Below are 27,934 nucleotides of genomic sequence, written 5' to 3' on the forward strand. Positions count from 1 at the left end.
CTGAATGCTGAAACAGAATCAAAAGCTACTGTAACCACATTTTAATATAGGGCTTTGCACACATGTAAACAGGTTTCTTTTTTAGTTTTCTTTTCCTTATATTTTCTTGTTTTTATGGTTGCTTAGCAGTTTAATTGTGCAGGATTTAGGTCCCATTGTATGGAGAATGGTTTAAAATTATTTGTTTAAGCTTCATAATTTTATTACACTGATTTTAAGAGTCACTGTAAAATGTTCAACTAGATCAGAGTACAACCATATTAAAACATTAATATATTTAATGTCAAATCGGGGCTCGGAGAAACTGGAGTCTGCTTTTATTTTGAAGCGTAGAAACGGAAGTTGCGTATGCCTTCCATTCATAACGTAAAACGGCTCCAGTGCACCGGCTGAGGTTTAGCTAGAATAAACTGCAATTCCTCCCGAAAATGTCTCACCCAGCGCTGTCGGGAAAGCCTTCCAACCCCGAGAATCCTCGCGTTTTCTTCGATGTTGATATTGACGGAGAAAGAGGTCAGTTATTTTTTATTAACTCGTGTAACCGCTGGTTTTGCGGCTAATCGAACCGTTAGCCTGTTAGCTACATCCGTACCAGTGACTTCCAGAAGCTCATTCATTTTCTTCATGTGTTAGAATGAAACCAAGCTGATAAAAGAAGCATGTTAGAAGTGTCGCTGTCAGGGTTTGTGTTGTAAAATCACGTTTTAGTTTGAAATTGTTTCAGAAATAATGTAACCTCTAAACTGTGGTGGTAGTTACTAGTAGTCATGTTGCTATATTTAATCTAGATGCACGTTTTCCTGCCTTCATTGTGTAAGAAATCACACGTATCAATCGGAACCGGTCAATATAATTTTCAACAATTTTGTTTTTAATTACACCTTGTGATCACGTTTGATCTAATTTTGAAATTAAAATTCTCAATGTTCTTTTGCAGTCTGGAAAAGTATGGATTTTTTTTTTTCCACGTCTGGATTACAATGTGGAAAAAAATTACATTTTATATGTAAACCATTCTATTAAAGGTGTATCCATCCATCTGTCCTTCTCTCCATCAAAATCCATTTGGTTATACATTTCCATCAATCTTTTCATCCACCTGTTTGACCATGCACCTATCTGCTTGTTCTTCCATCCATCTGTCTGTCACTATCATCCCTTTTTGTTCCCATCCATCCATCGATCCATCATGAGTGAAAAAGTATGGACATTTGTACAAAATTTGTAGGAATCCTGAATTTGATTAAGTGCACAACCCAAGTAAACAATCAACCCATCATATCATCAACACAAACCAGTAAAAGGTTAGAATAAATGTCAGTTAATTGACCTTCTATCCAGCTAAGAGATCAGGTTTGTTACCGAAGAACATTTTCACCATTTAAAATTGATGAAGAATATTCTGCTTGTTATTTTTCTTATTAAACATTATAGTTGCAACCTGAAATTAAGATCTAGATTCATATTTTATTTATACGTATATTGAAAGAAATTGGAGATTATGCAGGCTAGCTTACCATGTACCCATGTATCCAAATTCATTATTTTTATTTTTAACATGTCAGAGAAAATAAGTGTTCATTTATAAACGTTTACTAATAAAAGAACAAATATGTAGTACTCAGAGGAACTGCAAAAAACGAGAAATGGATCTGAGACCCTACTGGTCTGTTAAATGTTAGAACTCAGGACTGCGGCTAGTTTGGATGGATTGCCAAGTGCAAGAATCCCAGCACCTGTACCACCGGAGACAACTGTGGAAGATTGGGATCTCCTCAGCAATCTATGAGGACTTTCTATTTTGGGCTTTCTAATATTACTTCCTGGTTTGAAAATAGGTGCATTAAGGGCTGTAAAGCCGTTCAGTGGGGTTCTGCTGAAGGTCAGCTCTATCTAAATGTTTGCACACCTCAGCCGTCATCTTGCTGCTAAGCCAACATGTTATGTTATAAAGCAGTGATTTTTCTGCTTATTTTTTTATATTTTACCACATAATATTTTAATATTGAACTATTTGAGTACTTTGTCATGATTTAGTAACAATACATTGTAAAAATACATAAAACTCACAAGATGAGATCAGATTTTAAGAATAAATAATAAATAAGATCAGCGGATATTGTCGGTGTTGTCTTTACAGCTGCTGCTGGTTTAAGCATGGCGCTCCAGTGTTGCTGAAGGTGTCTTTGCATTGTGCTAGTGTTAGCCGCAGTGTACGGTAATGTTTTCTTCTGCAGTGCTTACATATTGCCCGCGTCTTGTCTGTCACTCAGTCAAAATTTCCAATTTCTACCTGGAGACACAAAACAAATGATTTAAGAGTAGTTGAGGTGTCTTCTATTACAAGTTCATCTGGAGAAGCTGTGCTGACCACAACGGGGTAGTGTTCGCGAGATGTTTTAATATTGCGAGATCTTGTACGATGAGATCTTGTTACACCCCTATGATTAACTGTTTTTTTTTTTTTATATTCAAATGAATACTTTCTAGTTCTTCTCAGTCCATGCACAACCTCTGGATCTGGAGATGTTTTATTGTTCCGCTTGAATAACTATGCATGTGACGGAGTATCTAAAATCTTTCTTTTAGAAAAGGAACATATTCATGAAGAAGGTTTGCTAAACTGCAACCAGATTTCCTGAATGGTCTTTTCTTCACAGTTTAACACTTAACTTTTTAAACAATATCATATTCAGGTAACATATTTACTTACAGTTAACTTCATCTAAGTTTTACCCAAACTCTCTTGCATCTGAAGGTGTTTTCATTGTTTTTCTGTCCTCAGCTGGCCGAATTGTTTTGGAGCTGTTTGCCGACATCACCCCTAAGACTGCTGAAAACTTCCGGGCACTCTGCACCGGAGAGAAAGGTGTCGGAACATCGACCGGGAAACCACTGCACTTCAAAGGATGTCCGTTCCACAGAAGTAGGCAGCCTTGATGTCACATTTGAGCTGGTTGAGTAGGCAGGACACCTTGAAGTTGAAAACCTGTGTGGTGGTGAACAGCTGAAGGGAACATCCAGTGAAGCGCCACATTATACATTATATCACCGGGCAACACATGACATCTAGTCAAATCCTTTGTCTTATACGCTCCGGTGGAGGATGGAGGTACTACAGGTCGCGAGTGCTACTTGTATTCAGAAGTCAGAAGATGGTTTAGAAGTATAAAGTATTAAAGTATAAAGTCCTTTGTTTTTAGAATGGTTACAAGGAAAAGTATTCTTAGGCATATGGCAAAAAAATAAATATTGGTAAATGCTATAGAGAAACTGGTGAAAATGTGTGTTGCAACTTAGATATTTTAGGTAGAGAGAAATATGTTATGGCTTAGTTCATACATCAGACTTTATTATGTTTTATTATGACATAAATGATACTTTAATTGCTAAAATAAAATTGCAGTACGTTTGTATATATTTTTTATACTTGAGTATACGTGAATATTTTAATTAGATGATGGATTTCACCTGGTAAAGGTAGCAGCAATGAGACAGTTTGGTTTGTTGAAATTCAACTTCAAAAATATTTTGGGCTTTAACCCAATGACCCCTACATCAAGCCTGCCGGATCAAATTCTTTGTCTTAGGCCCTCTGGTGGATGATGTATGTAATTCAGGTGGCAAGTTTCATTCTAGAAACACATTTGAATTACAATGGGACATTTATTTTGATTGTAAATTGTCAATATATATATTAATATTGTATAGATGTAACATACATCTATAGATTGTATAGATGATAACATTAAGATATTTTAACAGCCTTTATTAAACAGTTCAGTTTAGGGTTATAAGGGGTATATAACCTTTGACTATAATTTCTTGTATCCAGCTTTAAATGGTTGTTTTTTCTTTTTCTTTGCCAGTCATCAAGAAGTTCATGATCCAGGGAGGTGACTTCTCAAACCACAATGGCACAGGGGGTGAGAGCATCTACGGGGAGAAGTTTGAGGATGAAAACTTCCACTACAAGGTCAGCTTCTGCAGCCAGAGCAATTGAAATTTCAGGACGAAAAACCTTCAGATTTAGGAGGTGGAAGGAGTTATTTGTGCTTAAAATATATGTTAAATTTGATCTGATATGTAACCTGTGGCAAAGTAATTGGCTAAAGTCGCATAACAAGAAAGCTTTGTTCTGGTTCATGAATGTTTTTCCTCCTCTTGCAGCATGACAAGATGGGACTTTTAAGCATGGCCAATGCAGGGCCCAACACCAACGGCTCACAGTTCTTCATCACCACTGTCCCCACGCCACACTTGGACGGAAAGCATGTGGTCTTTGGACAAGTGTTAAAAGGGATCGGGGTTGTAAAAATGCTAGAGTCCATTGAAACTACAGAGGACACCCCTGTAAAGGTACAGTTAACAGAGAGCAATTTAGCAAAAATATTATATCTCAATTATAAAAAAAATGTTTAGCATGACTTCCCTACATAAATAGGCCAAAGGGCACTGCAAAATAGAATCTAATCTGTTTGCACAATTTAGTTTTGTTAGGCAAAATTATATTTAATATGTTGGCACACTAAAGATTTGAGGTACAGGATGCCTCAGAATGTTTAATTATACAAATATAGCAACATCACCACTCTAGTAGTCTATTGAAAATGTCCTCTTATCATTTCTGTTTGCAAACTCATCAAAGTTATAGGTTAAACATTAACATTAAAGTAGTTGTAATATTTGTCATCATTTTCTCACTAACACCAACAGACTCTGAATGACTTCAGCATGACATACCTGTCCGGCCTAAATTACAGTCTGCAGCCTGCATTCAGACCGTTGAAAGGAGCAGATACTGTAGGGTCACCATTTCAGGGTACTTTATACGCGGTTAAGTCTCTCGCTGAGGTTTGCTGTGGCGACACTAGAAATCAGAGGCATAAACTTTCAGCTGTCCTGCCGAAACCCAGCCATAACAAGGCCTGTGGTCCAACGAGTCTGACAAACTGGTTAAAAGTTAAGCAGACAAATGAGACCAAGAGCTCCAACATCCAGCTAAATGTAGCTAGTAGCTGCTGGAGAAGAGGACCGTTTTTGCAGTTTTCTTTTGCTTTTAGTGGAGAAAAAACATCTTCAAAACGTCTTACTGGCACATTTATAAGATCCAATATAGACCTGCACTGAACACTTGTTGCTTTATGGTGGTTACACTATCCCTGCTGCGGTTTCACTGCCTTTTGCCCCCATCTGCAGCAAGGTTGGATAAACAACCAATAAACGTGTTTTGTTTTTTAGTAACAGACAGTGACCCTTTTCATATGCCTGTTTTGGATCGGCCGTCACAAAGTCCTGATCTCAGTCCTATAGAACATTTGTGGGCAGAGCTGAAAAGGTGTGAGCAAAAAGGCAACCAACAAGCCTGACCCAGTTACACCAGTTCTTTCTGGAGGAATCAGCCAAATTGCCAGCAAACTACTGCTGGGAGGAAACCCAAAACATTTGACCCAACTCGTGTTGTTTATAAGGCAGTTTGTCAAAAAATCAAAAGGAAATGTATAGAAACATCTGAATTTCTGAACTCTTTATTCTGGCATCATTTTTGATATTCCTGACCTAAAACTGGAATGATTTGATGATCTGATTTGATGACAGTGAGGGGAATGAGGTGTTTGCATATACAATCAAATTCAATAAATTAGAAAATGTTTCAACGCGGCTCGTTTGTCAGATTAAAAGCACGTTTTCATAATAGCCTTTAAGTAGGTAGTAAATGTGCTTTTTTTAAAATTGTATATTACAGTTGAATAAAGCCATTTAAAGAGAAACCTTTTTTATGACAAGATGAAATCTGTATGTTGCAGTTTTGTTCTGATACCTTATAGATATACCTTTTAATTTTATGTGAATATTTAAGATATCTGACATTTCTTTAAATAAATGACCAAACTGATTAAATTCATAACCTCTGTTCCCTGAACAGCCTGACGTTGTTAGCTGACATCTATTTATAGAAAGGCATTGCTTTAATTCTGTGAGAAATATCTGAGCATTGAATAAAAACCTTATGTAAAAATATCTTCTCATCTCTGCCTTTTTTTTTTTGTTTCAGCCTTGCATCATAGCTGACTGCGGTGAACATAAGGACGGGGACAGCTGGGGCGCTGCACCGACTGATGGAACAGGAGATGCCCACCCAGACTTCCCTGAGGACTCAGACATCGACTTTAAAGATGTAAGTACCAGGGAGGTCTTTGATCTTCAAGGGCGTGGGTTAACCCTGGCGGAAAGCATCAGTCGGCTCCGCGAGGAATAGCGTGCCATCTTTGGAAATGTGCCTGTTTGCTGCCCTTTGCAGAGTCAGCCCAGAGAACAGATACACATTTCATTATTAGGTTCAAGACATGCTTGGCCTGATAGAGACTGGAAGCTGAAGAAACTGTTGCAAAATATATTCAGGAACATGTCCCTGAAAAAATGAACTTGCACATAAAGTGACTTGGCTGGTCTCCTCTTTGTCATAATTATCCACAGATACAGCACAAAAAATTAGAATATCATGAAAAACTGAATTTATTTTGGAAAATCAATAAAAAAAAATGGAAACTTCAATATTATATATAGTTGCAGGTAAAATGATTGAATCCTAGTGCAACTAAACTAGCAGCTGTTTACAAGAAACAAGTCAAACTGGAACAAATAGAATATCTTAAAACATCTAATATCAGTGGTTTCTCCACATGAAACACAACAGTTTAAATGACTAGAGGACTCATTATTCAAGACCTTCATGACAAGCTTGCTTAGTACTTAGTAGAGCACCATGTTGTTGTTAAGACCTGCAGGAAACACCTCTTTCCTGAAGAGTCTTAGCCTGCTTCTCCTTGGCAAATGTTCCCAGTTCACTCATATATCTGCTGTGGACTTTTTGAAATCCCACCAGAGATTTTCAGAAGAGGTCAGGTCTTTTGAAACAAGCCTCGGTGGACTTTACTTGGGAAGCTTCATCTTTCTCACAGGCACCATGACATTTTCCCCCAGGATATCCCGATTCTTGATTGAATCAATCTCGGCCTCCACGCGCTGCAGCTTTCCAGCCCCAGAGGATCACTGAGCTTTTCAGCATAGGTTCTGTCGTTCCTGAGTTTGTGGGTCAGTACTGTTGTATGTCTTTGAGCTCGCCTTACTGTGGAAACTGCAACCTCAGCGTCTGGCTGTAGGTCTTTGTAGTCAGTCGAGGGTTTTTGACCTGCCTCCTCAGAATTGTGGTGCCGCCGGATGGTAGCTTCCTCTTTCTGCTACGTCCGTTACGTGCCGTAACCACAGTTCCTTTAAATTCCAACTCGACAGCTATGCATCCGACTCTGGGCTTTTCCTTTTTTATGCCAGGAAACGATCTCTGCTCTCAAGGTTTTAGATATTTCTCTTTACTTCCAACATGCAATGGAACATTACTGTCTACGGTCTAAATGTCCGAGGTGTTCTATCTAAAGAACATCTGGATCAGCTGCCTCAGGTGTAGCGGAGGCAGCTGATCATTTCCCTCAGAAAATTCAAAAGTTCCTTTAAGACAAATTAAAGGATGAAAATAGAGATGTTATGGTCTTACACATTCACTGGGTGTGAGGCACGGGTCATTTCGCTCTTCCATTGTCATTTCCACTTTGTGCCGTTTTGGTCACTTTAACTTCGTTTTTGTCTCAAGGAATATTTTAGTTTATTTGGTGGCTGTTGGCCATTATTTTACAAGAGGTGACTGGATCAGAACCAAAATAAATGGAGATGGAGTCACACAAAGTTTTCAGATGATGAAATATAATAACTGCTTATCTTCATAGGTAATAAAACTACTTGACTACAACAAATGATAAATGCACATCGTGGTTGAATTGCATGGAAATGGTTAGTTTACAGGATAAAAGAAAGTAGGAAGAGAAATAATGTGTAGATACTGGGACACGAAAGGCTGATGACCTGAAAATCCCCAGTGAAAAACAAACCAAGTCAAGATTTCCAGAGGGGAACGTGTAACTTTTTCATTCTAACCTTTCAGGTTGACAAAGTTCTGTCGGCTGCTGAAGACGTGAAGAATATTGGGAACCTCCTTTTTAAGAACCAAGACTGGAAAGCTGCAGTTAATAAATATAAGAAAGCCCTAAGGTAAGACACCGTGTCACTGCGTTTTACTTTCAGTCGTCCTTGGAGAGCAGCAGGAATCCCAGCAGCACCTCTTTAAAGAGCCATGAAATGAAGATCGTCTGCATTAATCAGATATTACTCAAAGTATCTGAAATAAGTTGTTAATTTAAAATCTACGGCTGTGTACAAGACTCAAATCGAGTACAGAAGATCGGTGAAATACTTTTAAACTATATTCCTAATTCCTCCTAGATTAACTGGAATCATCCGGTTTACACACACACACACACACACACACACACACAGCTTTTATTCTGTGGGCTAAAAAAACACTTTCAGTGGCGTTTTGTCTTCCTTAGTTCTTAAAGAGAAATCTTTATGAGTTGTTCAAAGCTGTAAAAAACGATTAGCCACAAAAAGCAGATCTGGTCATCTCTACATAAACCTGACCTGTTTTCTGGTTGTGAAGATACCTGGAGATGAGTGGAAATCAGCTGGAAGAGGAAGGGGAACAGAAGAAGCTGGAGCCCACAACAGTCAGCTGCTTCCTCAACACTGCAGCCTGTAAACTGAAGCTGCAGCTCTGGCAGGAGGCTCTGGGGAGCTGTGATGAGGTGACAGGAGCTCATCTTTGCTGTTTGGATGATCCTAAAGTTTCTTTACTGCCTCAGATCAACCATGAGGTTTAAAACATTGTTACCACCCTACTACTAGCATGTATTTACCACAATGGGGTGGGTAATTTTAACTGGAAACCAATTTATTTTATGATACTTCCTCAATGTGCAGTTAAAGGATCATTAATTGCAAACATAAAGGCATTAATTACCACAAGGTCAAGTAAAGATGGCATTTCTGTTCCAGGCTCTGGAACTAAACCAAGAAAACACTAAGGCACTTTTCCGGAGGGCCCAGGCCTGGCAGGGGTTGAAGGAATATGACAAAGCCCTGGTAAGCGCTTCAAAGCAGCTCTTCTTCCATGGCTCCAAAGAAAGTGAGCTATTAAAGTAGCTTCTGGTGATGGGGGTCACAAAACAGCAGCTCCCACAGCTTGGAGGGGGTTTTCTGTACACAGTTGTTTAAAATAAGTCATCACAAACACTGATTATACAACGAAATGTTAGTCTAGTGATTCACAGGAAAACTAAATCTTCAGGCACTTATCAGTTTGTACAGTAAATGTTTGGGTCTGAAGTTTAATATTCCTTTTCTCCACTTTGTGTAACAGATCTGAACAGTTTTATTTCAAATAGAAAGCAGTGATCCCCGTGTGTGTGTGTGTGTGTGTGTATGGAAATAAAAGCTAGACTTTTGAGCTACTCTCACTATTATTTTGAACACAACTGAAGGGAAAGATTAGGGAAAAGTTATTATTCAGCAGAAGAAAGTAATTTCTTTTATACTTGAAATTGTTAATACATTAATTAGGATGTAGATCTAATATGTTCTTCGCTTCTTGTTTCAGGGAGATCTAAAGAAAGCTCAGGAAATAGCTCCAGAAGATAAAGGTAAGGTCTTTTTTTATTACAATCCTTTACATTTTGTCCCCTGCAGCTTTGAACTCAGCTTGGAAACCATAAAGAAGCGATAATTATGGAAAACATGAAAGCTTAATTATGCAATACCACTCAGATAACTGTAAATTATCCTCAGTTAACAGGAAACTAACTGTAATCAGTTTGTACTTTATGAATCATAGAAGTGAAATGTCTCTGTTTTGGAAAAGCCTTGGTGGACATGAGCTGTCTGCAGATTATTCTCTGCTTTCTTAGCATTGAACCATCGCTGGGGTGGAGCTGGATTTTTCTACGTAACATTCAGTGTGTTGGGGAAAAACGGGCCACACTAGAACTAAAAACCGGTTGAAATTTGAAATCAAGACATATGATCACTTGGGGAATATGTTGCTGTAAAAAGAAATTAAAACATTTTGAACTCCTTTTGACAGCCATCATCAACGAGATGAAGAAAGTCCAAATTAAAATCCAAGAAGAGAAGGAGAAAGAAAAGAAAATCTATGCCAAAATGTTTGCTTGAAGACTTGGTGCTGCAACAAGTTATTGTCTGGTAATGTTTGAAGTCCTCTCAGTAGAAACTAACCTTATTCAGTGACTCTGTAACCGTTTTTTCATTTGAGTGGAAGGTTTGTGTTCATTTAGACCTGGTTTCATTGTGCTGTAACACTGAAGCACGGACAGGTTACAGCTGATGATCCCAGCGAAACAAACTTAAATCTTAAACCGTTTTACATAAAGTTGTTTATCTTGTATCATCAGTCTGGTTTATTTATGTTTTTACTGGTCAATAAAACAAAGGATAACTGAAGTGTTCTTTATTTTCTGTGACAATATTCACTTTTTCTATTAGTTGCTCTTAAAAATGAAATTCTCATGCATTCATTTACAGCTTGTTAACTTTTTACAAAATGCCCCACAGAGCTCACACAGAACCCATCAGTTGGGCTTTCACATGGTCCGCTTTTCTCAAGCTTAATAAAACCCTTTCTAATTGAAAGTTCTGTACCCTCAGACGGCTACGTAGATAACGGTTCACACTTAGGCACATACCGACAACACTGGACTCGATGTGAAATACGAGTCGCCGAAGACAAAAGTTTACATTCCGTTGTAGGCTGGTCCGCCGCCTCCCTCCGGCACGACCCAGTTGATGTTCTGGCTGGGGTCCTTGATGTCGCAGGTCTTGCAGTGGACACAGTTCTGAGCATTTATCTGTAATCTCATCCCGTCTCCAGTTTCCACGGGAACGTACTCATACACACCTATCAGGGTTGAAGAATAAAGGACACTTTTAAGATGTCGCCACATCTGAACAGTTTGTGATTTTACAACCAATCTAAAATGTACTTTAATCTGCTTTTTATGTGACAAAGTAGCACAAGATTATAAAGTGGAAGGAAAATGATACGTGGCTTACTATTTTTATTTTTTTAATCTGAATGGAGCGGTCCATCTTTGCATTCAACCCTCCAGAATCAGTACTTTGAACCCCCTTTTGCCACATTTCCAGCTGAATCTTCTGGGGTGAGTCTCTACTCACACAAATAGGAACTGACATTTTTGCCCATTTCTTGTAAAGAAGCTCAGCCAGCCTGGATGGAGATTATCTGGACAGAGAATTTTCAAGTCTTGCCACAGATTCTTAATTGCCTTTAGGTCTGAACTTTGACTGGGCCGTTCTAACATGAACTTGCTTTAAGCTACACCCTTCTGGTGAAGCTCTACGCCTGTTTTTAGCAGCCCCCCATCAGGTTTTCTTTTCTTCCTGGCTTGTATTTAGCTTCATGCATCCTATTCCTTCCACTTCACAGTAAATCCCAATAAAATGTGGTCATAACATAACGATATAAAGACCTTCTAGGAACAAAATGTTTGACTAATATTTTATGCAGGAATAGCCATAGTTTTCTTCTGAATTTTTAATGGCTGTATTGTTATGCTATGTTCATATAAAGCAACGTTTTAATGAATAGCCTAATTAATTTTGTAGTACAATAACTTGGATAATCAGTTATTTGAAAATATTTGACTACCTTTGTTAATTACAGTTTGGACTGGAGCGTCAGTAAAGCCTGATCAGTGATGTAGACACAGCTTTAGTTTTAAAACAAGAACAAGAAATGTAAACTGAAGAAAATGTCAGATGTGCTGCACACAATGAGCCACTGATTGCAGAGTTAAGACTGTTGATCTGGATTTATCGACTCTTCTCGTAGCTAAGAGACCCTCTGTCTATAAACGAAGACATGTAGGCATCTGATGATGGCGAGCTAAAACGCAGTGTGCTTCAAGAACAAACATTGCTTCACACACTTTAATGTGATTGCACTGTTATAATAGAGAAGAATAATACTCAACAAAACGGACTAAAAATACAGACATTAACCAAAGATTTTGTGGTCTCGAAACTGCCTCCAGCTGGTCCAGCCCAGCGTTTAAGCTGCTACATTATGCTGTAACTAATGATGAAAATTATTCAGTCACCATGTGTACATAGTTACTTGATTAAGAATGTTCCTGCTTTTCTCCTTTGCATTTTGTTTGTTGAGCATAAAAACGGCAGCATTAGGCTTCCCAGGCTGTCAGATTAGCCACATAATGAGGTTTTGACAAAATGAGTTTAGCTGCATTCAAAATGAGAGAAACTGCCAATAATATAACCCTCTGCCTTAAATGCATAAACCCCAACACACTAACAAATGCCCTGGACGTCTAGTTTTTCACATGCAGCACCTGAGATGTTGGTCTTTTTATTGTCTGGAGAGAAGCAGACCCCAGGCAGAAACATGGTTTTGTTTGATAGGAAGCGATGGTTGAAAAAAGGCCTTTCTTTAGTTTAAATTGTGAAGTTCTGGTATTGTTTCCACAAAGTAGAAAAAAAGACTGATTTCATTTGTAGATTAAATATCAGGAGGTACTTTTATGACAGAGAGTGGAGGTACCTGCAGGGCAGAAGCGCTGCTCAGGTCCGTCGTAAATGGCCAGGTTTCTTGCGACGGGGACGCTGTCGTCCTTTAAGGTCAGGTGTGGAGGCTGGTCCCCCTCGTGGTTGGTGCCACTCAAGGCCACAGAGGACAGGAGGTCAAAGCTAATTTTGCCGTCAGGTTTGGGATACTCGATGGGCTTACATTCTTTAGCCGGTTTCAGCTGGTTTGCATCCATACCTGCCGCAGAAAGAGCACAGCTGGTCAGGAAATGTTGGCTTTCTCTGCTACGATGCAGTGACCTCAGAGCACACCCAGAACACTGGCGCTGTCTGGACAAGGCTGGTCCAAGTCCAAACAGAAACATCACATGTAATATGTTGCAGCATTTCATCTGGTGCATCTAAATACTAAACTAGACTAACAACAGGTTTTTAATACAGAAATGTGGAGCTCATGAAAAGTACTGTACAGCCTATGCACTAGACACTTAATGGGGGCTTCTTTGCTAGAAATGACTGAATCAGTGCAGCTCTACGCCACGTAGAGAAGATCAGCCTGGGGGACTCTGCTGAGGTTATTGAACAAGTCCAGGTTGCTTTAATACAGGCCTCCATTTGACTGAGGAGAAAACAAGAAGGACTTCACATTGGACCTCAAACAAGCTGACTTCTGACCCTCTCTTCCACTCTTCCTCCAGAATCTGAAACCTTCACTTTCTAATGAAATGTAAAGTTGACTTTCATCTGAAGAGAGGAAGTAGAGCAACAGTCCAATCATGTTTAATCCTTAGCCCAGATAAGACACTTCTAACATTGTCTTTGGTTTAGAAGCCTCCACCAAACTCTTAAATTGGGCATTGCTTCACAACCCTCTCAGGGCTGTGATTATACACACTTTTTCCTTCCACTCAATTTCCCACCATACTTGGATATCTACCTCTGAACAGCAGTCTGAATCGTCATCAAAATATATGCGTGTCTCGCCACTTCAAAGGGCTGATAAATGTAATATTTGGTAGGAAATATTTAGTGTCATGCAATCATGCTCTGCATATCTAAAACATGACAAGTGTAGCATGGACTCTTGACTTCCTTTATAATCTTGAAAACGAGGGATAATTGTAATCAATATCATTTTTCAGCAATAGTATCACAATTAAACAATGTCCCAGAATGGTGCTGCCCCATCTTGGTCTTAGTTCCTTGTAGAGAATCCAGAAATAAACACTTAAAATATATCAGTGTGTTTATTGAATCTATAAGCAATTCACTTTTTGAATGAAATTACTGAAATCAGTTACATTTTTTATTCTAATCATATTCATTAGGGAGCGCCTGTATAATGCCATGGGCCGAGTATTGGCCTTTGCGTTTTAGTTTCAGAAAAGAGGAAAAAAACTGATTTCTCTTATAAGCTTTTATTTTTGTACCTGTTTTACTTTCGACAGTTGACCAAACATTAGCTTTGCTGCCATCAAATATTTATAGTTTGGTCATAAGCAAATGTTTGAAACTACACCCAGGATAAAAGGATAATCCTCACCTCTGTGTTTGAGTGTCCAAGGCTCTTTCCCTCGTAACATCCAGTAGAAAATGCCAGTGTAGACCATGCCGCCATAAAGGCCGAAGTAATTGTGGAAGGACGGCCTGATGTTCCTGACGGCATGCAGCTCTTTCCACACGGATGAATTCTTCAAGCTCTCACTGTACTCAGGTACATGGATCCCTAGAATATATAAAGGCTTACCACTGTAATTTCTACATTAAAGAATGTGTTTAAAATCTAAAGGAACATGTTTGCATGTAGACATTGTACAGTACTGTTGGCCAATGGATTACTGTGGTACAAAGTCCTAATAAATCATTTCTACCTGCATTTTTAACTACCTTTAAGTTCAGAGCAGCCACACTGAACTCTGAGCAGTTTGGAGACCTCAGACGAGGCCGTTCATGTTGCATTTCCTACTGGGGACTCACAACTCCTTAAAAATGAGCAATTTCCAATTGATTTTTACTTTTCAAAACTTGGGTCTGTATTCTAATGGCTACCACATTTTGTCATCATGCAAAGAAGAAATAGTGTATCAAATATTATACTAGAAAAGTAATTGTATTATCAATTTTACTCTGAAATAATTTTCAGTGCCACTAAGAGTATTTTTCATGTTGACAACCTAAACGTGATCTTAATTTGTCAAAGCCCAGAAAGCCACCTGTTATTCTTCAAAGTCTTTGTCCAGACACTTTTTATTGATATTTTAGTTCTTTGATTGATTCACCTGCAGTTTGAGCACAAAAAGTTTTGTTCCCATTTGACCGCTGCTGTCATGTTGGACATTGTTACAAACATCAACTTTCCAACCTTTTCAAAGCTAATCGCTTCAAAATCATTATACTCTGAAACAAGTATTTGTAGTTATAGAAGCTTAAAGAAGAAATATATAAGTTGTTGAATATAGGTGATATAACCTAGACTGGTCTCAAAACAACCTATCAGCAACACTTTCAATGACTAACAGAACAGCAGATCATTAAAAAGGGTAAAGCAAGCAGTTTTCAGTAGATTGAAAATTAATTATCAATAAATTATGGTTTAGATTATATCAAATATTCTAAGAAACTCAATTCTGGGTTTTTTTTTATTACGAGAAATGAAATGCTTGAAATATATCGCCGTCTGCGCAATGTCAATGTGAGTTTTTCTTTTTGTATTGCATTACTAAGGTAACTTTTACATTATGTTGTAACATATTGACATGTACCTATACTCCGTTTTACAGCAATGTTTCTCATCAGCCAATTCTTTCATGCTGTCTTAGCTTCCTTACTGTGTTCTCTACTCTCTGATGGAGTAAACAGAAATGAGGACGAAAACAGCTGAAAGCGCTGCGATCTGAATGTTTAAACAGGAGTTTACATTTCTACCTGCAGTCTCTGAGTCCAGGTTCTCTGCAGTGACTTTGGGGAAAATGGCTTCGGCGGCCAGCATGCCGCTCTTCATGGCCGTGTGGGTGCCTTTGATCTTTGGGACGTTCATGAAACCGGGGCTGCAGCCAATCAGCAAACCTCCAGGAAACGTCAGCTTAGGGATACACTAAAGAAAACAAGTGTTTTAGTCAGCTGTGTGTTGGAAGCAAAATGTTATAAAGAGCCAATATTCAACTGCATCTGTATGTTGTTTTGCTACTTAACATACCAAATGTAGAAACTGATGCATATTTAGTTTACTATTAATAATAACCATCAAAGTAGTTTTTAATTTATTGTCTTTAAAGAAACAAAATAGGACAATTAGTGAATTTTGTGTAGGAGGGTTTGTGGATGCTAAAATGTAGAAAACATGACTTTTCTTCGGTGAATGCAGGGAAAACCTAACAGTCTTTTTAGAGAAGCTATTAAAAGTTTCAGCTCAGAACCTAACTGATCAAACATCTGTGGATCATTTTAATGATCTTCTTACAGTGACACCATCCTTGAAGTGACAGTAAGCAATCTGTTAAGGCTCTTCATCAGCAAAATCAAATACAGAAGTTACATAACCTTGGAAAGCAAAACTAACAAAATAAAGAGTAAAAAGATACGGAACACATTTAAAGCCTAACTTGGTTAAACAGAAACTATCATTACAAAGAAGGAAATGTATCTGGGCCTTGTTTTAGTTTCAATCTTGAAGCAAGAATGTTTTTATGGACATTTGACTTATTTTGCCATCTTGCAGATGGCTTTAATCAAATGTAGAAGAACTAAAGTTAACAAACCCCAAAGGGGAAAACTTTCTACCCTAATTATGTCAGTACATCTGGTTGTATGCCCAAAGACACAGCTGGATCCAATCTGATATTTAGATCAGATCAGTTTGTGGAGTTGTTCAATATAAAATACCTGCCTTGTTAACAGCAGCCAATGTCAGGAGTGCAAACCTACCTGAAATCCTCCCTCGTTTAAAGCTCTGGCTCCATAAGCAATCCTCTGACCTCCCTCCAGTGTGGAAGCTACGAAAGGGTGATGTTTCCAGCGTTGAAACTCCCTGAAAGGGCTTAAATAAGGATTGGAATAATCTAAACCAACCTGGAATAAAAACAAAAGGGTTTAATTAGTAGTAGAGCAGCCATCCTGCAATTTTATAACTCTGGCAATCCATCAAGTTCAAGTTTCTATTACGTTATCCATTTTAAGTATTTTTAAATCCCCGAAGCTTAATAATTTCACACAATCACAAAATTTTGACGAAAGGTAGATTTAAAGTAGCTGCCTGATGCTTTAATTTTAAAGCAATATCCAGTGATTTTATCCTGCAAAACAAATTAACATCACCACAAGGCATGCTGAAATATTGTACTCAGAAATAGATGTTCCTGATTATTCTAAGAATAAGACTCAGTTGTCATTTACAGACAGGTAGAGGATGAAAGCACTCACCACTAAGCCTAAGGCCACTAGAGGCTCTCCTTCATTGAGGTGATAGAGGAAGGATCCTCCATATGTGTGTCTGTCCAGGGGCCACCCGACAGAATGCTCAGTTCTGCCTGGTCTCCACTTCTTCTCATCAATCATCCACAGCTAAAAGAAATTTGTGGGTTTAAAAAAAAAAAGCTTGAATGTGTATCTTGATTTCTTTCTTTTTTAGCCACTTTGAGTGAGGTCCTATGACCGTGGAAGTTATCTTCACTGCTACAGCTGATAAAGCACTTATCGTCTTTAGCTGACTTCACCTACACTGTGAATTTTGTATTTTATCTTTTCCATACTGCTATCCAATCGGCATTCACCAGTTAAACCAGCTGGAGAAGAAGAGAAATGAACTTTAGTTTCCCCAAACAGAGTGATCAGTTTTCCATCAGTCCATGTTAATTACCTCCTTCAGGCCAATAGCATAAGTCTGGGGTTCACAGTTCTCCCGCAGGTTGAATTGCTTATAAAGCTGCTTGGCTAAATGGCCGTGGCAGCCTTCTCCAAACAAGGTGACCTTAGCATGTAGCTCCATTCCTCGCTCAAAAACATCCTGAAACAGGGATTCAAAATAAACACATCAGGTTGTTTCAGGGATTAAAGCAGTAAAATGTTATCTAATGTAAACATGAACACTTAAAAACTGTCTGGAAAACAAGACAGTAATATACAGTCTTTTGCCACCCCTTGTTTCAAGACTGGGCTCTGCTAAATTATTCATTCCTTTTAAACAGTCAGTCATTTTCTATCGCTTCTTCCATAGTGGGTCGTGGGGGAGCTGGTGCCTATCTCCAGCAGTCTATGGGTGAGAGGCGGGGTACACCCTGGACAGATCGCCAGTCCATCGCAGGGCAACACACAAACAACCACACACACTCATTCATACACCTAAGGGCAATTTAGAGTGACCAATTAACCTAACAGGCATGTCTTTGGACTGTGGGAGGAAGCCGGAGTACCTGGTGAGAACCCATGCATACACGGGGAGAACATGCAAACTCCATGCAGAAAGACCCCCGGCCGGGAATCGAACCCAGGATCTTCTTGCTGCAACGCAACAGTGCTGCCAACTGCGCCACCGTGCAGCCCTTTTAAACATTTTCACATATTACAACCACCAACATTCATGCATTTTACTGGGATTTTGGGTGATTGACCAGCAAAAAGAAACCCATTAATGCAAGTGGAAGGAAAGGAATGCATCATTTCTACACTTTTTACGATTATCAACTGCTTCTCCCTGTGTATTTATTTCAGTTTTTGCATTGGTCTGTTTGGAAATATCAGCGCGGTCGTTCCCTAACAAATAAACTGGACAGACCAAGCACAAGAAAATGGCAGCGTAAATAAACCAGCTGCAGCAGGGGTATCCTGACAGAGTTACATCAGTCAAGCACCTGGCATGAAAGCTGAAAATCTGATCAATCTTCAGTTGACCTCTTTCTGGTATTGTAAGGTTTAAGCTAGTTACACTTTAGGAATCAATGTATTGATATAAAAACATTAAAGTACCATAATATCCTGGTTAAAGCTAACAAGTAAATGTGAACTAACTGTACAAATTGTGTCAACAAATGCTTACTGGTGTATAAATACCTAAAAACCTAAAGTCAGTTCTTTGCAACTTTTCACCACTGCCTTCAACTTCAAAACATCAAACTGTTATTCTGACTAGATAAGAAGGTCATTGTTAAAGCCAAACTACTCTGTTCCAAATAACCAAACCCTAGTCTGAGGCTCCCACCATGCAGGATTCTGCTGAGCTTTGTTCCTTTCCACTGTTACCACATGCTTGCTCATTAGCAAAGATTACTGCAAAGCTAGTGACTCGACGCAGTCGACAGGGTTTCCTTAGATAGGAAAACTTTTTACTAATATCACAATAAATTAATCATGACTGCATGGGATTAAACTGGAAGGTATTTAACGTTTGAATCCGTCTATATAAACAAACAGAATAACCATAGACCTTCATTTAAGCAACAATCTTATGCAAACGTGAGAGCAATGAAAGGTGTGTAAAAGACAGTAACATGAGCTGCTATCACAGGTTCTCCTGGAGCTGTTTAAACAGGAAAGATTTCTTTTTTTTTTGCACTGGCCCAGCTCTGATTGGCCAAACAGCTGCAAAACTAATGGATGTTATATCAAGTAAAAAAAAAAAAAAAAAAAGTGATTTACTGCAGGTAAGAAATTTATTGAGCAATTCTGGACTATTCCATCAAGAAAATTAAACGTTCTGCTGAAAAAGGTAAGGGATAACGACTGGACCTAAAGGGTTTAAAAAGGCAGTAAATATTCAAAGAAAGAGTTCAGAAAGCTGCGCTCTAAAGACAATAGTAAGAGAAAATCTGCCTCCTTGGACCTCACATGTCAGGTGGTGACTCAAGGTTTTTTTTGCTTTACAAACGTTTTATGTTCTCACAACAGAAATGTAATAAATCTAGAATAAAAGAAGTCAAACAAAAGTACATTCTTGTAAAGAAATGTCAAGCTATGGTAGTTATCCTGCGGTGCCAATATCGTACAACAGACTCCATATTAAAATTAGCTTTTTACAAGGTACATTACCTTGGGTGAGCCATCCTTGGCGATGCCTACATCATTAGTGCCGATACCTTTAACACTTCCATCCTCGTGAAATAAGACCTGAAAGTACAACGCAGATAATAACCAAATGCAGTTTAAAGAAGAGGCTGGATATGCCTTCATACTGATGAAGGAAAACATTGTTAACCAAATTTACTGTCACAGTGGATGAGGACTGTCTGTATATACAGTTAGAATTAGACATATTATTTTTGGTCTAAACAAAAATCATATTCAGGATAAATTTACATGAAGTTTTTAGGTGCAATCTCAACTCTGGATCTAGGCAACCCACATGACAAGAGAAGAAGTTTCTGATTTATAGTTTATAAAGTCAACTCTTAAGAACTTTAAACTCAAAAAAGCACCCAAAATGTTAATATTTAATCTATTGCTCAGAATATTTTGCAAGCATATTAAATGAAGTCCTCAAACTGTCAAAGTCTCCAAAATATATATATATTTTTTTTATTTCTGCAAGGCTTTGTCAGATTTTTGGAGCAAGCCATCTTCATGCATGTCTTTGTGGGTCTTCCTCCACCTTTACTGTGTTCTTTCACAGTAAAATGCTACTCTGTCAGCTTGTAGTCAAACGACTGACCCTGTCAACACAGAGCATCCCACCGCTTTGCCTTCAAAATCTCCTGGGCTGCTTTCACGTTCTGCTTTGAATCACTGTCCATCTGAGCAGAGTGTCGTTCAATCAACTCGGCTGAATTTGGCTGACTTTGACAGTAGGTCCCTTCAGAACTCCTCTGCCTACTTCTGTCAGATGATCAAATACCACAAGTGACTGAGTGCCATCTGGACCCATGCCATCTCACTGCATCCATGTTGAGGTCAGTCATCTCAAGCCTTCTCTATACTTTCATCTTCCTGCCATTCAGTTTTATCTTAGTTTCACCCAGAACAAAGAATATTTCCCCACAATAAGTCTGACATTTTATTGTTGCATGTTTTCAACCTGTATGGTGCAATTGACTCAGACCTTCCTGTTCTTTAAACCAATAATTGATCTGGAGTTTGTTTTTGGTTTGTCACGCAGATTTTTAACTATTTACCGTGAACCCATAAAGCTGACATGCTCTCTATGCAGATGACAGTTGAGTAAGAGGGATTGCATGAAGTGTACCAATAACAACAGCTGCAGTGTAAAATTAGAAAATAAATCATCTAAAAATACATTTAAGTATAGAATCTATTCAAAGGCAGCTGCATCAACAGCTCCAGAGTTCCCTCATCAGTATGAAATGTCATAATAATTTGGGGTTTTAAGGATTTGTTTGAGCTGTGTTTTTTTTCCAAGGGTGAAATGATTATACAACATACCGATTTTTATAAACAAGGACTGGAGTCTAGTTGTTTAATCCATACAGATTAGTTTTGAATGAACAATCCACTATCTAATAGAGCATCTGTTTAACACAAACTGAAAAAAATATTTAAAATTAACATTAATAACTAAGTAATGAGATTTCTTTTTTTTTTTTAAAGTACCATAAAAAAAAACAATTCTCAAGCATTTTGGGACATTATGGATCACAAGGAAACAAGTAAAAAAAAAAAAAAGACTTTAACTACCAATAAATTGTTGTACAAAACCCATTTACTGTGGTGTTTAAATATGTAAATATATGTGAGTTGTAAGTTTACACTACTGCTTTCAATCTCTTCTCCGTCTTGTAAAAATGCTTAAATTGTGGCCCATACTGCCTGATTTATAGGCAAATTACATTTGGGAAAAAAATACTACAATCGATATGAAAATTTGGGCCAAAATCGTTATCCTTCCGTCCGTCCATCCATTTTCTTCCGCTCATCCGGGGTTGGGTCGCAGGGGCAGCAGCCTAAACAGAGAGACCCAGACTTCCCTCTCCACAGCCACTTGGGCCAGCTCGTCCGGGGGAATCCCAAGGTGTTCCCAGGCCAGCCGAGAAACATGGGTCTTCCTCTGGGCCTCCTCCCAGTGGGAAGTGTCCGGAACACGTCACCAGGGAGGAGTCCAGAGGGCATCCGGTATAGATGCCCGAGCCACCTCAACTGGCTCCTCTCGACGTGGAGAAGCAGCGGCTCTACACAGAGTCCCTCCCAGATGACCGAGCTCCTCACCCTATCTCTAAGGTAGGGCCCAGACATCCTGCGGAGGAAGCTCATTTTGGCCGCTAGTATCCGTGATCTCGTTTTCTCGGTCATGACCCAAAGCTCATGACCATAGATGAGGGTAGGAATGTAGATCGACTGGTAAATCGAGAGCTTCGCTTTCTGACTCAGCTCTCTCTTCACCACAACAGACCAGTACAGCGCCCGCATCACTGCTGATGCAGCACCGATCTGTCCATCAATCTCCCGCTCCATTTTTCCCTCATTCGGGAAAAAGACCCCAAAATACTTGAACTCCTCCACTTGAGGCAGGACCTCCACACCCGACCTGGAGGAGGCACTCTACCCTTTTCCAGCTCAAGACCAGGGCCTCGGACTTGGAGGCACTGATTCTCATCCCGGTCGCTTCACCCTCGGCTGAGAACTGCTCCAGTGAGAGCTGTAGATCACGAGCTGATGAAGCCAATAGGACCACATCATCCGCATAAAGCAGAGACACAATCCTAAAGGCCACCAAAACGGAATCCAATATTAATATTGCTGTTATGGTCGATAAACAATATTTACTGACATTTTTCATATTTAATTTAATTCCCTCCCCTTTCGACACAAAAAAAGACCACAGAACTGACATTGCTATCTGCTTCAGTTAAACACCCTACATTCTGCGCTGCATCACTATCACAGTCACATGACCAAACAAATACCACTAGCCAATCCTCTCCGCCCCCAGAAGCACAAACAGCAAGAACAATGGAAATAAACCTTAATAATATCAGGCCCGTTTTACTTAACGATACCAGTGTTAATGCCAGCCGATACCTAATAAAGTGGGTTTAAGACATTAAATAGGATGAAAATAAGTAAATCCGATTTGATCAAAGGAATTTGACGATCTCACCTCAGCTGCAGCATAACCAGGGTAAATCTCCACTCCAAGCTCCTCAGCCTGCTCCCCCAGCCAACGCACAAGGTTTCCCAGCCTCACAATGTAGTTACCATGGTTCTGCATGGGCAGTCCTAAAGACAGTCAGATAAATCATACACAAATATAATCACTTTGGATTTTACACTGTTTTATTATTTTGTTCCAGATAACTCCTCTAGAAAGGATGTTCTCAGCTCAAAGCCTTTTTCCTTCTATGGCCCCAAGTGGAAAATATCTTCGAGTGAACCAAGATCTCCTTAACACTTAAGTCAAATATTATGATGTGCTGCACCATAAAAGAATATTTTATCTTTTTCACAGCCATGTAACTGCATACTATTGAGAAGATGCACACGAACTGCAGTGCAGGTAGAAACATCCTGCCTGTTGGTTTTAATTGATCCACTTTTAAAACTGTTTAGAGCCTCTAAATGTTATACAGAACATAACACACAGTAAAAGTTATACACACAGGACTGACCCCTCATAAATATCAATCATTAGCTGATTCCTAATGAAGGAGCCTGAAGGAGGCTTTTACCTGGCAATATGGGGACAGGGATTCTGTGCTTCTCTGTAAAAATGCTGAAAACATCTTCTGTCACAGGAGTGTTCAGGGGTGCCTGGGGAATACAGGAAGTCCATTCAATTCAATTCAGTTTTATTTATATAGCGCCAAATCACAACACATGTTGTCTCAAGGCCATTGCTAAATACATTTTCTACTTTACTGATACATTAACTAACAGTTTCATATGCATGCCAGTATTAGCACAGGAAAACACGTTATTAAGCATAGAGCATATCAGGAATGCGTGAGTTCATAAGCCGATTCATTAATTAAAATATGAAAACCACTCGTTGAACTACAGTATTTATAGTGTGAGACTCTGTAAATGGAGAGTTCTTGACCTACAGGAAAAAAGTCATTTTAGACAAGCACGGAGAAGTCATCCAGTGACCAGAACCAGACCATTTTACTTGTTACTTTCTGAGCGGTGATTGGAAGCAGAAACTAAAACTAAGGGTTTTCTTCTGATTCCTACTGTGAGAGCTAACCGGCTGCAATAACCAAGAAGCTCAACGCACTACAGCAAAGTTGCCCTGAACGCTCCAATACTATGTGTTAAAGATGTGTTGGATTAGTAAATGTTGGTTATTATTTGGAATTCTCCCAGTTGTAGTAAGAGTCTACTTCCTCCACATGAAATATTCAAAGAGACTGGAATTTACACTTAATAATACCAACCACTATTAAATTGTAGTTATTTTGTCATTGTTTTGAAATAATAGTGAAATAGTGTTATGCTGCCTCTGGTCCTAATATGTGGTGCATGTCTCCTTAGTTGGATTTTATTTCTAAACATAGTTATGTTCCATAACCTGGAAGATTTTACTCTAATTGCAGATTGTTACAAATCTGATTGCCGCATCTCTAATTAATCTTGTTTTCCAAGGGCCAATAATGAGAAGGACGACAATAAGCCCCTGATGTAACCTACTCATAAACTTTGAATTGTATTTTGATAGCTTGGGGTCACAACACATAATGAGATACTTACTCCTCGTTCTTTCCAATCAGGAAAGAGCTCAATGAGGCTGCTTGGCTCCAGACAGGCTCCGGACAGCGTGTGTGCGCCGATCTGAGGGGCCTTCTCCACAAGGCACACTCGCAGCTCCTTCTCTTGTTCAGTCGCGAGCTGCTTAAGGCGAATGGCTGCTGAAAGACCAGCAGGGCCACCGCCTACTATCACAACATCTGCCTCGTCTGCAAACCTCTCCATTTCGATACCTATGAGAGAAAGAGCAAAAGGATGAGGTTCATGTTTGAGTAGGAGTGTATGAAGTATGGAGTTTTAAGAAGAATAGTCAGTAAAAAAAATAAGAATCTTGGTCAAATAAAAAAACAAACACTAAATACGTATAAAGCCAGATTAACTAGTAAAAGAACACTGCCCGTCAATAAAGTCAATCGACATTGTAAAAATTAGATTGGGGCACATTTAGTTAGGTTATTCTACACCTTCAGGAAACACCTGTGCACCTGGATTTAAGACAGCAAACAAATTTACAACACACCTATAGCTGGAGTCACACTTTATGATTTTTCACCTGATTTTACCCATGCTTCAAAACAGAGCCAGGTCTGTACCGGTCTGCAGTAGCTGGAGACAGTTGACAGAAAATTGTGTTGGTGTGAGATGGGGTGAAGATGGGAGTCTGCAGGTACTTGAGGAGACAGACCTGACGCAACCTCAGTAGCGTCTGGACACCAGACTGTGTCCAGGTTCGGCTGCATTTGAGAGCAGGAATACCACATTAAAACACCTGAGTGAAGTGGCACTCACCTTTTTCACATCAAACAAAATTGGTGTAAATCAACTGTGCTATGTTTGACACAAATGTTTGACACCAATTCTGTTTAATTTGAAGAAGATGGGGGGGACCAACTTCACTCGGGTCATTAAAACCCACCTTAATGACCAGAGATGTATGAAGACCACATGGGACCAAATCCCTTCTCCGCAGACAAGATGGTAGTAAGCGCTATACCAGCGGTTCCTTACCTTTGTTTTACTAAATCTGAGTGAGCGTATCAAAGACTGCACCGAGGTCCGAAAGAACTAACACTAAGCACTCCATGTTATCAGCCACCATAAAAGGTCATTGGTCAATATAAGAAAAGTGGTTTATGTGCTGCAGGAACTAGGCTGAAGGTTGCACACACGTTCACCACAAAATTATGACCCACGTTTCAGGCCAACATTGCTGAAACAACATTCAGGAGAGGCTGGAACATTTTGTGTGTTGGAAGCAGAATAAAATAGATAAGTGGAGGAATCAGAAACTCTGACAAGAGCCAAGGGAGGAAAATATTTGGATGTCGGGTTCTTGGTATCTTCACAACTGCAGCTTTGTAGGATCCCTCAATGCTCTGTTGATCACAGCCAACAAACAAGGGGTTAGGGCACTCAAACCTAATTATTAAAGGAGCACTGAGTATCAAGATCTCCAAGTATTAATATTGACATTTGTCAAATATCTATGGACCAGTATAAGATTATCAAGATAGAATAATGTTTTTCTTAAGAATGCTTTATTCCACAAAACTGATTACATCAATATTAGATCCCCTTTGTTACAATGTGACTGCAAATTATATAGTGATAAAAGAGTTACTTTTATTTTCTTTGGCCTGTATATATATATATATATATATATATATATATATATATATATATATATAGTGTATGGATCTGTACAATAAAATCAGGGGGTAACTTAATGAGAGTGGTGGGTGGTGCTTTTTTTTGGTTTACACACCGTGACTGCCCATGCTTTTCACTACAAATATATTGAAGCAGCAAAATGTTATTGTCTTCTAAGTCAGGGTACATTGAAGTAGCCTTGTTTAAACCAGCTGACTGGCAGTGTGCAGAAAAGGGTGGGGGGAGAGCAACGATGTGGTATACTATGCTACATAAAACCACAAACAACTTTAGTTTCTCTGGCACCTATTTAAAAAGGCTTTTAACCATAGGAACAGTATGAGTATGACGAAAAAAATGTCAGTGGTTTTGGAACCAGAATGATTTTAAACTTTGATAACCCTAACCTTACTACGCATAACAAGCTCTTGTCTATCACCAAACATCTCTAACCTTGTTTTATACCTGTAGCGACTATCAACTTCCATCCATTTTTAGTCGCTTCTGGGTGCGGGCAATCCAGGTCCTAACGCACTCATAAGGTAATGTCCAGACTGGGAGATAAGTTTAGGAATGCTCCCATTTATTGAATTCAAGCTGAGTATTGAATGGAATCCAAAATCCAGGGTGGCGGTTTATGGCAGCATGCAAAAAGGTGGCAATTATGGTCAATATGTGGATATGATGAAGCCAAACCAGTATACAACAGAGAGCGGTAAAAAACCGTATGACCTCAACACACCCTAACCTCAGATGCCCTCTAACCCTGACACCTATATAGATTTCCCCCACACCGCCACCAGTGGTAGAGTAAAATATAGGTCAGAGTGTCCATTCACATTTAAACCAAACACTGCCACCAAACCAAACTGAATTATCAAACTATGACCAAACACCAAAAAACAAAAACTACAAATGGCTCCTATAATACCCATTCTATAATGACTAAAAGCTGCAGTGTCTACTTCCTTATACAGTACTGGAGAAAATAAAGCAAAGCTCACTCTGATATCTTTAAATAGATCAGGTTATATCATTTATAGACCAGATGACGATCCCATGACACAAAGTAGGTCAAGGTATATAAAAAAACAAAAAACCTGAGCTCCCTTTAGGTCAAAGGTCGTTATCTATCTCACTCTTAAATAAAAACATTTCAGGAACTGACTTTAACATAGGTGCAGAAAAAGAAAGCCCCAACCTTCCCATCTTGGATCTTTATCCCGAGGATGAATGGTGTAGTGTGTGGTGATGCGGGGTGTTGACACTGAAGAGCAGGTCCTCCTGTGTATACTAGTGTAGAGTTGAGGGGCTGCAGAGTCCGTCTGTAATGTTGTTAATGCTCTGATACATCTGTGCGCTGCAAGAAAAGAAACAGGTCCCAGTTCAGACCAGTTCTAACAGTTGGGAATGGGACCTTTTACCTGGTTGAGATTGGTCTATTTTTATCCTCCGAGGGAGTCTGAAATCAGGTCCATGAAAAAAAAAAGAATAAAACCTTTGAGCTTCATTAAGCTACGCAGACCAACAAAGTTATTTTCCCAAGAACAAGCTAATGTCGTTAGCAAACTGCTGTCAAACAAATGTACAAGCATCAGTTTTGCATCTTTATCCAAATAAAAAGACAGCTGAAAACTTTACAAGGTTAATTCATAAGGATAACCAAAAATATATTTATAATCCACAGCAGATCTTTTTTTTTCTCACTTCCTGTGACCTAAATAACCGCTTCAACTTTCACCTACATTAGCTCTACGCTAGCAGAACTGAGTATGCTAAGTCAAGCTTTTCTAAGAATACACTAACAAAATAAATAACAGACAAAATGCATCAAATTATCTAAAATAGCTGAGGGGTCATTTAATACACATTTTTTAATTGCTTGTTATTTTAAGTTATATCAAACTAAATCGGAGCCACAGGCTTACTTACTTTTACATGCGTATCTGCTGGCTGGAAACATCCTCTGTCCGCTAACGCTAACTCACCGGAAGACAGCAGCTCCTCTTTCAGAGTCAGTCAGAGAGAAGCTGTTCTGTGTTTCCTTCGAACCCGGTCCAAAGCTTATGCAAGGCCCGGCAAACATTACCTTACAAAACACGTCTCATAACTCAGACCGTGAGCAGCGTCATGA

At 39.1% G+C, this 27,934-nt stretch overlaps 2 protein-coding genes across 3 annotated transcripts; one reads left to right on the forward strand and one right to left on the reverse strand.

The window, feature by feature from the left end:
* The first annotated feature begins 338 nt into the window (after positions 1-338).
* Positions 339-10,407, forward strand: ppid (peptidylprolyl isomerase D). 2 transcript variants are annotated; one of them, XM_047353561.1, is made up of 10 exons: positions 341-513; positions 2,786-2,926; positions 3,870-3,976; positions 4,171-4,359; positions 6,056-6,178; positions 7,997-8,103; positions 8,552-8,696; positions 8,947-9,033; positions 9,548-9,590; positions 10,031-10,407. In XM_047353561.1, the coding sequence occupies exons 1-10, from the start codon at positions 429-431 to the stop codon at positions 10,117-10,119; spliced, it is 1,116 nt and encodes a 371-aa protein (XP_047209517.1). In that variant the 5' UTR covers positions 341-428; the 3' UTR covers positions 10,120-10,407. The 2 variants fall into 2 exon arrangements, with proteins under 2 accessions (XP_047209518.1, XP_047209517.1); XM_047353562.1 differs by lacking the exons at positions 8,552-8,696; positions 8,947-9,033 and having other exon boundaries at positions 339-513; positions 10,031-10,082.
* etfdh (electron transfer flavoprotein dehydrogenase) lies at positions 10,400-27,934 on the reverse strand. Its single transcript, XM_047353560.1, has 13 exons — positions 27,733-27,934; positions 27,002-27,160; positions 24,154-24,383; positions 23,133-23,214; positions 22,565-22,683; positions 19,546-19,623; positions 17,381-17,527; positions 16,945-17,085; positions 16,450-16,593; positions 15,451-15,619; positions 14,069-14,251; positions 12,542-12,763; positions 10,400-10,861 (listed from the first exon to the last, which is right to left on the reverse strand). The coding sequence occupies exons 1-13, from the start codon at positions 27,761-27,763 to the stop codon at positions 10,698-10,700; spliced, it is 1,869 nt and encodes a 622-aa protein (XP_047209516.1). The 5' UTR covers positions 27,764-27,934; the 3' UTR covers positions 10,400-10,697.

This window comes from Girardinichthys multiradiatus, chromosome 23 (genome assembly GCF_021462225.1).
Source record: "Girardinichthys multiradiatus isolate DD_20200921_A chromosome 23, DD_fGirMul_XY1, whole genome shotgun sequence".
Taxonomy (NCBI): domain Eukaryota; kingdom Metazoa; phylum Chordata; class Actinopteri; order Cyprinodontiformes; family Goodeidae; genus Girardinichthys; species Girardinichthys multiradiatus.

Coding starts and splice junctions, on each gene's coding strand:
- ppid (XM_047353561.1), top strand. CDS start 429: ATGTCTCACCCAGCGCTGTCGGGAAAGCCTTCCAACCCCGAGAATCCT. Junction 8,104..8,551: donor AAATATAAGAAAGCCCTAAG/GTAAGACACCGT, acceptor CTGGTTGTGAAG/ATACCTGGAGATGAGTGGAA. Junction 9,591..10,030: donor AATAGCTCCAGAAGATAAAG/GTAAGGTCTTTT, acceptor TCCTTTTGACAG/CCATCATCAACGAGATGAAG.
- etfdh (XM_047353560.1), bottom strand. CDS start 27,763: ATGTTTCCAGCCAGCAGATACGCATGTAAAA. Junction 22,684..23,132: donor CCCTGTCCCCATATTGCCAG/GTAAAAGCCTCC, acceptor GACTGTCTTTAG/GACTGCCCATGCAGAACCAT. Junction 14,252..15,450: donor CCTGGACTCAGAGACTGCAG/GTAGAAATGTAA, acceptor TATATATTCTAG/GGATCCATGTACCTGAGTAC.